Source organism: Piliocolobus tephrosceles, chromosome 13 (genome assembly GCF_002776525.5).
Source record: "Piliocolobus tephrosceles isolate RC106 chromosome 13, ASM277652v3, whole genome shotgun sequence".
Classification (NCBI taxonomy): Eukaryota; Metazoa; Chordata; class Mammalia; order Primates; family Cercopithecidae; genus Piliocolobus; species Piliocolobus tephrosceles.
Window position 1 is genome coordinate 111289676 of NC_045446.1, and position 8877 is coordinate 111298552.

General features: G+C 42.9%; 1 protein-coding gene across 2 annotated transcripts in view; it reads left to right on the forward strand.

Moving 5' to 3' along the window:
* Positions 1 to 8642, forward strand: part of SORL1 (sortilin related receptor 1) — a 180451-nt gene extending 171809 nt beyond the window's left edge. For both annotated transcript variants that reach the window (XM_023208488.3, XM_023208489.3), the window contains 3 exons: positions 23 to 215; positions 2473 to 2685; positions 4432 to 8642. In XM_023208488.3, the coding sequence (XP_023064256.2) occupies positions 23 to 215; positions 2473 to 2685; positions 4432 to 4499 (474 nt within the window). In that variant the 3' untranslated portion in view covers positions 4500 to 8642. The remainder of the gene's footprint in view (positions 1 to 22; positions 216 to 2472; positions 2686 to 4431) is intronic.
* The last annotated feature ends 235 nt before the right edge of the window (positions 8643 to 8877 follow it).

Consider the following 8877-nt stretch of genomic DNA (forward strand, 5'->3'; position numbering starts at 1 on the left):
AATCTCCTGTGTTTGTTTTCAGGGCTATGAGATACACATGTATGACAGTGCCATGAATATCACAGCTTACCTTGGGAATACTACTGACAATTTCTTTAAAATTTCCAACCTGAAGATGGGTCACAATTACACGTTCACTGTCCAAGCAAGATGCCTTTTTGGCAGTCAGATCTGTGGGGAGCCTGCCATCCTGCTGTACGATGAGCTGGGTTCTGGTGAGTTGCGATCACTGCCCGTATTCTGCCTGCAGTTCTGGGGAAATAGCAAGAATGTTGTATGATTTCATGACCACGTGTCTTTCTAAAACACCTTGAAGATATTCTCAGCTTAAAAGAAAATCATTTATATATCACTTTAATCAGGTAGTGATGTATTTAACAAATACTTCCTGACCTGGACATGGTAAAAAAAGCTGAGATTACAGGGGGACCGGATTCTGAACAGAAAGTAAAAGAAAGGCAAGGCTTTGTTTAAAAAGAGAAATACTAGGTTCACAAGAGTTTCGTTTGTTTTTTGTGGGACTTCTCAGAGCCTCTACCATGCTAATATACCCTGTGGGTCCTCAAGCCAGTAGATCATCTCTTTGTCATGGATTTTACATGTAAAATCATATAACAGTGCGCACCCCCGCCCCGCACCGGTTTCATCTTAGCTCTCAGCATAAGCTTAGGCCTGGAATTTGCTCTGGGATCTCTGTCTTATGTCTTATGCTGGGCCATGCTAGTGGTGGGAAAGAAGACCCTTCCGTTCATACAGAAAGTCTGCTTACATTAGAGTAGCTTGGCCAGGATTTCAACAAATGTTTTGCCACTGGTCTTTTTTAGTTCCATTTACTCTCAGCCAAGAACTAACCAGTGCTCAAGCCAAAATCTTGTGTTAGAGTTGTTAAATGTTCCGTCTCATAGTGTTTCTCAGGGTGAGATCTCGTGCAATATTTATCCTTGGCACCCCCCACTAAGAGAGGGAAACACTGCCTGCCACTTCCCTTGGGAGAATCACAACATATTAGAGGTTCTGAGAAGGTCCTACAAAACCCAGCAAAACTCTTGTTGACCTAGTATTTCCTCGATAGAGCCCCATTTTTAGGCAAAACTAATTGGCAACCTGTGAAATATGCTTTGGGAAAAATTCCTGTGCAGACCCCTCCCGGCCACCTTTATGGAACCAAGGTTGTCAGGCAGAAGGGCTCTTGACTGACATCTTGCCCCTTCATGTTCACCTTCCCCTTGGAGGTGGGGTGGGGGAGGGAGGGCGCTCGTTCCTGGAGCCTCCATTGTGCTGACTTCCTCTTCACTGCTCCGGCCCAGCACACCCCCTTCATTAACCACAGCACAGTTGGAATAGGTTGGAACATATTAAATAAGATGTTGCTAGAGTTTTTTTCCATCAAGGAAATAATGAAAGCAATTTAAATACAGACATGAATATTGAATTGTTAGATTAGGCTTGCAAGAAATGGTTGTTCTCTGGCCCATCTTGATGAATCCCCTGTGAGGGTGAATGCCTGGGTGGCGACAGAGCTTTCTACTTGAAGCAGAGACCTGGCCTGTGCCACTTCTCCCGATACCAGGGAGCAACCCCAAGCCTGTTGAGGCTCCTCATGGAGACCTAGCCTGAGGGACGTCCACTCTGTTTCCTTTGCCAAAAACTGATTCCTAGGTTTTATTTTCAAGTTCAGACATTCCCTGGGATTTTTAACATGAAAAGTCTACCGCTTTCAAGGAGACTGGCCCCTACCCCAGCAGGGTGGAAGGTGGGGCATGGCTTTGCCCTAGAGCCCTGGTGGTACAAATCTATGAGTGACTCATCACAGAGCCAGTTTGTTTAAGTCAATAGGAAGGGGCCATCTGTGTTAGGTTATACATGGCAAAACGGCTTTGCAAAGAGCTTTAAAAAATGTTAAATGTATATGGAAAGTTGTTTTTTTCCCCCACTCTCTTTTTTACTTAAGTGAAAAACCTCGTAAAACTTCATGAGCTGTTAGGTCTGTATTGTGGTATAGGAATCTCGTTTGTATCACTTAATGGAGCTTCAGGTAATTGCAGTTCAGAGTGACTTTGGTGCCAAGTAGGGGGAAATAATTGCAATCTCGTTAATTAGTGGTCTGATTTCACATCCTCTTATGTAAGGCAAGCAAGTGGTCTTAAGTAATAATGCTAATGAAATCAATGTTGATACCCCAACAAAGGTCTCCCTTCCAAGAGATTATCTAAATAACCAACAAGGCAGTGATTAGGAGTCTAATGTAATTACCGTATTTGCATGCACAAGGCCCTTGGTCTATCAGCCCATAGCAAGTAGTCGGGAAGCAATCAGGCATCACGCACATGCAGAAATGTCTCATACCAGACAGGCAGTTTGTGCAGCTGTGGCGTTTGCCCAGCTTTTTTTGGTGGGTGGGGCCTTGAGGAGTCATCCGGTCTGTTCTCCTGCCCTCAGGTGGGCTTATTGGTGGGAACTTTGCCTTGGCAGGTGCAGATGCTTCCGCCATGCAGGCTGCCAGATCTACGGATGTTGCTGCTGTGGTGGTGCCCATCTTATTCCTGATACTGCTGAGCCTGGGGGTGGGGTTTGCCATCCTGTACACGAAGCACCGGAGGCTGCAGAGCAGCTTCACCGCCTTCGCCAACAGCCACTACAGCTCCAGGCTGGGGTCCGCAATCTTCTCCTCTGGGGATGACCTGGGTAAGTGGGGCAGGGAAAGTCGGGTCTTCCTCCCAGGGCTGGCCCGCACACAGCCAATGACTTGAAGAGGAAACACCTACCCTCAGCGCCTCTTTTGACACTAGAGGAGCTCTTCATCAGCCAGCGATTTGATTCCGTGGCTTTTGGTTAAACCATTCAGAGCCCTTACTTTTTAGCTTTTAAGTCAATTAAAATGTTGTATTCTCTTTGATTGTGTAGTTCTGGCCTGAAACAGGGAGCGTGCCTCAAACAGGAAGAATAGATAGGCCCCAGGCGTTGAGACTCCCAAAGTATCGGAAAATCCTCAAGAGTATCTGACCCCTGTCTCATCCTTCACTGACCTGGAGGTCTGACGTCTCTGAAGATCCTAACTCGAGATAAAAAATAATGCTTTCCCAATTGGCTTCTATCAAAGGAGGCCCTTTTCATCTTGCTGTTTCTCTTTCTGGTTGCTAGTGTAACCTCACCAGCCATTCTTTTATGTACCTTAACACAGTGGTCCCCAACATTTTTTGTACCAGGGACCAGTTTTGTGGAAGATAATTTTTTTCACTGGACCAGCAGTGGAGTGGGGAGGGTTGGGGCATGATTTCAGGATGAGACTGTTCCACCTCAGATCAACAGGCATTAGATTCTCATAAGGAGTGCTCAGCCTGGATCCCTTGCATGCTCAGTTCACAATAGGGTTTGCGCTCCTGTGAGACTTGAATGCCGCCCTGATCTGACAGGAGGCGAGGCTCAGGCTGTAATGCTCACTGGCTCGCTGCTTGCCCCCTGCTCTGCGGCCCTGTTCCTAACAGGCCAGGTACTGGTACCAGTGGTCCTTGACCCGGGCACTGGGGACCCCTCTCTTAACACATAGCAAGGGAAAAAGTAAGAAATTTCCCGTTTTGAAATCTTTGCACAATGAAAACCCTAAATGCTAATAGAGATAGTAAGATAGTAATATAATAAAGTGGGTGTGTTACAAGGCTTCCCCAAACTTAGACTAATGACTGTGAATGTACAAGTTTATTTTTTTCTGTAAACTAGTTATAATTGTTTATCTATGTGTATAAAGACATTTGTATATTCCCCTTCACTGGTCGTATATTAGGTCTGTTCCCTTTCCTTGTCAGTTTCCTTTCTTGCTTAATAAGCCGGCACCGGGCCTGCTTTGCGTCAATGGGGTGGCTTCTTTGCTTCTGCTGTTGGAGGCAAAAGGAGTCGACCCGTCACGGTGCCCTGCGATAATCCCTGAGTGTTGGTCGACACTTGGTTGCACAGGATTATACCGGGGTCACAAGGGGATAGGCATTAGTCTGGGAAGCTGTCCTGAAAATGCTTAAACCCCTCCAAGATCCTTTTTCCCCAGAGCAGTTTGGGTTCAGAAGAGAAAGCAGACACTGCAGTTCACTGTGCTAGTGTAGGGTATGGATAACTCAAACTGGGGAACCCAAACCCCCCACTTAGCTTTTGAGTAGGTAATAAGATTCTTCTCCTGAGAAACTTTGTTTTCCTAATTTGGCTAAGTTCAAATGACCATTAAAATCAGTGTGAGGATCTGTCGATGGGTAGAAGGTGGCCAGGAGGGACCGTGGGAAGCTGGGCTGGGTTTCAGAACTGATCATGGTGTCTGCCTGGCTGTGGCGTTGACCTTCTCAGCTAGCGGGTTGTGGTAGGGTTGAGGGGTGGGTAGAGTGGTGGGATGTGGGGTCAGGTTAAAGTGTGTTGGAACTCACCAAGGCCTGACTGTTTTGTCTCTAGGGGAAGATGATGAAGATGCTCCTATGATAACTGGATTTTCAGATGACGTCCCCATGGTGATAGCCTGAAAGAGCTTTCCTCACTAGAAACCAAATGGTGTAAATATTTTATTTGATAAAGATAGTTGATGGTTTATTTTAAAAGATGCACTTTGAGTTTCAATATGTTATTTTTATATGGGCCAAAAACAAAAAAACAAAAAAAACAAAAAAAAAAAAAAAGGAAAGAAAGGAATGAATAAACGTTGTAGTAATCAACTGTGAACTTCAAACCAGGTTGATCTGAGTAACCAAATCGCTTTGATTTGACATTAATGTAGTCTTACAGGGCTGTGCTTGCTGGGCATGCTTTTAAGTCTGTGAGATAATTTTGATTCAGTAAATTGGCCAATCTTTTTATTTTTCTAAGACACAGAAATGTATTTAATAAAAACCTCGAGAGAGTGATGGGTGGAACCCCTTCTCCTTGAAAGTGTGCGCAGATATTCCATTTTGTTTGGATATAGTTTACAGGAAAGTGTGTGGGTGTGTTATGGGGGAAGGTTTCTTTATGTTATTTTGTTAATTTATTGGGACTCTGTGTAAGGCCAGGCTTCAGTGGTCATTAGACACCACATGTGTTATGAGCCCCTTACCCGTAGGGTTGGAGGTGGGAACAGAAGCATTTTTTGTTGCCATTCCGGAAGCAATCCATTTTGATTCACTTGTGTGTCACATAATGGTCTTTGGCAGGAGAGAGCACTGAGTCATTGCCGGAGTTCAGTTAAACAGAGCTGCAGCTTGGGAAGCCCTGCAAGCCCACAGCTTCCTCTCTTATATTAATTGATGGAATTTTACTGTATGTGCCTCTGTATAAGATGTAGCTTTGAGAGCTACAAAATGATAACACTGCTTTATTACACACTGGTTTCATTGTCATTGCAAAAACTTACCCTTGTTGTAGGAGAGAGTCTAGATCTGTGCCATGATCCATACGCTGGCCAATAGAGTACATAATTTTTCCATTTTCCATTTTTTGTTTTTACTTACTACTGAAGGATCTCAAATGTAAAATTATGTATTTGGGTTGAGATGGCCACTTATTTTCCTTAAAAATCCATGCTGATGTATGCAGTCATTTTGAATTGGGTCAGTGCCTTCTCGCTCTCTTTTTTTTTTTCTTTTCTTCCATCTCCCTCACCCATGCCCCCACCCAATCTAAAGAGACAGTGCTGTACACTCTCATAGAGATAGAGAAGATCTAAAACGTTGAGACTCCTCAATCCAGTTAACAACAGCAGGAGCACTAGAGTGTGTTCATTTATTCTGTCTGTAAAACAAGCTGTGCTTTTTTTTTCTTATGCCTTTAAAATGCCACCCCTGTATTCAAACCATGGCCACTTGATAATTATGTAGAAGCCATCGTGGGCTGATGCCAACCCTTTAGGCTTAGTGTTGTAGGTACCAATGTCTAGCATCGTTGTGACTTGTACTGTATGATTCTCACTGAAGAATTTCCTTTCAGCCAAGAAGCAGTGAGGTCTGGGAATAGTCCAAAGTCATGTCTCTGAATATATGTCCTTGATATGCAAGCTTTGTAAAACCCCATCCCCGCTTAGGTGCGATGCATCACCTTCTCACAAGTGTTTAGTTTCTTTTAACCGAAAGTATCATTCTTGGGTGATAGTATAGTTTTATTCTACTTAGGGATTGTTTAGAAAACAAAGAAAGAGCCAATTAATTTTTTTAGTTTTTAAAATTTTTATTTATAAATATACTGAGATGAGTATTTTAAGCTGTTGACCTTTAATTTGCCATACGGGTAGGGCTGTATTTCATTTTAACAACTGGTGGTAATGATAAGCCTTCTTCTAGTGTATTTTCTCTTCTTTCCTGTCACTCTCCTTTTTTAAGTTTTTTTTTTTTTTTTTAAACACTGGAATTTTTTTGGCTTTATCATGTCTTACTATAGAGATTTGTTCAAAACTCTAAGCCCTACCACCTCCCCTTTAATAAGCTCTTTAAGTAGTTGAATCATTAACAACCTGGTGGGAGGTAAGTCATTTAATTGAACCATTAGGAAGTGTATTTTCTTTTCTTTTTCTGCCAACTTTTTGGTGGCATTTGTAAAAGCTGATATAAAAGGCTCTGCGATGTTATTTTCAGTTGTTCCATAGGCAAGCCTTTTTACAGAGCATATGTCTCCAGTTGGCAGCTTGAGATATTTTCGAGCATCCAGTTCTAGCTACCAGTGCCTCCCAATGCTTAGTGCACAGTACTGTAGACTGGCCATCACCCCCTCCTTGGAAAATGCCACTGTGCTGTTTGAAAAAAAGCAGCTTTTTAGGGCTAGAGTATTTTATATAAACAGAAGAGCTAAGTTCCTGAAGACTAAGCTAGATAGATGCAGCTATATGTAAATTGTATATTTTTATGAACCTTTGAAGCACACACTCCTGTTTCCCTCTGCGTAGCTTTGTGGGGAATTCATGTATATATGCTGTCTGAAAGAATCCAGAGGTTGGAGTGCCAATAGGAAATGAAAACAAATGCCTCGTACTACGGGCAGCCTTTGAAGGCGACCAGATAACTGTCTTCATTGTGACCAGTTGGAGTCCCTGCTTGCTTGTGAAGAAGGGGCTTTTGTACCTTGTTGGAGATGCCACCTCAGAAGTTCACACTGTGCAGGAAAGAGGTTTTATTCTCTCGCAGTGTACATTAGAATGTCAGATGCCTGCATCCATGTGGACCACGATGGGCCTCTAAAATTTGGTGGGCAGGGGGTTTGCTTATGAGTTTTCTCTGGAAGCCGATTTTACTCCTGGGTGTATTGAATGCCCCTTGAGGTTTATGAGATACGAGTCCACATGGATAAAATGTCAGAGAGTGAAGTTCTACAGAGGATATTCCAGGAAAAGGCCATGTCTGTGCAGTCCTAGTTCCAGACAGGTGAGAAGCCCCAGGAGCTACTGGCTACCTTGACAAGCTGGGTAAATAGTTATTATTCTGGGTAACTGGTTGAAACTTTGACTTTTGAACAAGTAATTCCTGGGGTTCTGTCTTTGGTAGCATCACCAGGGATATTTGGGTAGGACGGATAGGGGACACACAGCTGCCTGTTCTCTCCTGCCCATCATGTTTGGCTATACTCAGCAAAAATTTAGGGAATGTCACCCTTCTCAAAACTGGCCATCTTCAGGGGAGGCTTGGGAGAGCAGTAGTATGGTGAGCCCCTTACAGATGAGCACCCCCACTCCTCCTTGGCGAATCCTGCCTTCAGATGCTTACCCAGTGGTCCCTGCATCTAGTAAGATTATCTTTCCAGTACACTTCCTTAGGGCAGAAACACCATCCTGTCAGGTTTGGTCAGTTCCTTCTCCATGAAGGGAGTCATGGTGAATTCCTGAAAATTTTCTTCCTTCTGCAGACAGTTGGAGGGGTCCCTTAGAGAAGGCATCCAGAGACATAACCAAACTGAATATCACCCCATATTGATTTTCGGAATTGACTCTCAAACTCTGTGCAGAATCTTGTGTTGGGATTGTATCTTGACATTCCTGTCATGTTATTTTTCTTAACTGGAGTGTGTGCTGCCTTTCAGGTACAATTTTTGTGTAATAAAAGCCAGTGCATTAAGTTTATATAGACTACTTTCTATGCAAGACTGAGATATGGAATAGATAGCAAGAGATATGTACTGTTGGGTACATGGACAGTAAGTGTGTTTTCGGATGGAGTACCAGCACCGAAAATGGGTTGAGGGAGGATGGGTTGTATATATGTTTCTGCCCACTAATTTTGAGCAGCCATATTATGAATTAAATCATCACAGCCAAGTAATAACCCAAGAATGTTATTAGTTTCATGTGTCATAGCTCAAATGGAATAAGCATGAATGCTGGAGTGGAACATTATCCTCAAATATTCTATGTCACTTCTCATTTAAAGACTCTTGTTATGAACTATTAAAAACTTTAGGCAAAATCAAAAGTATTTGTGGCAAAATAAAGGCCTATTCTACGCTTATTTAAAGTGAAACACTGTATACTTGTTTCTCTCCAAAGTGAAATTAGGTATTTATAATTTCAATTGCCTCGATAAGTTTCCAAGTCACTGAAATCTGCTGAAGGTTTTACTATATTGTTGCACAATTTTAAGATAATTTTTGTCTCAATGTCAACTTTTTTCACTGAATAAAAATTTAACTGGGTCAAGAAAACACCTATTTGAAAATCCACCGTCTCTGCGTGTCTTGAGTTGTTCTTTAGAGTGCAATAAAGATGGCTAACGCAGTCTCCAAACCCCATTTGATTGGTCTGTTTTAAAGGGATGTTTATTTCATAGATGAGAGAACACTAAGGCCTGGAATAATTTTGTTATTAACAAGCTGGTCTCAGATGGTGGATCCTTGAAGAACACGATGCCTTTGTGTTGGCTGAGGAGGGGGAGATGTGGTGGCTGTTTTGAA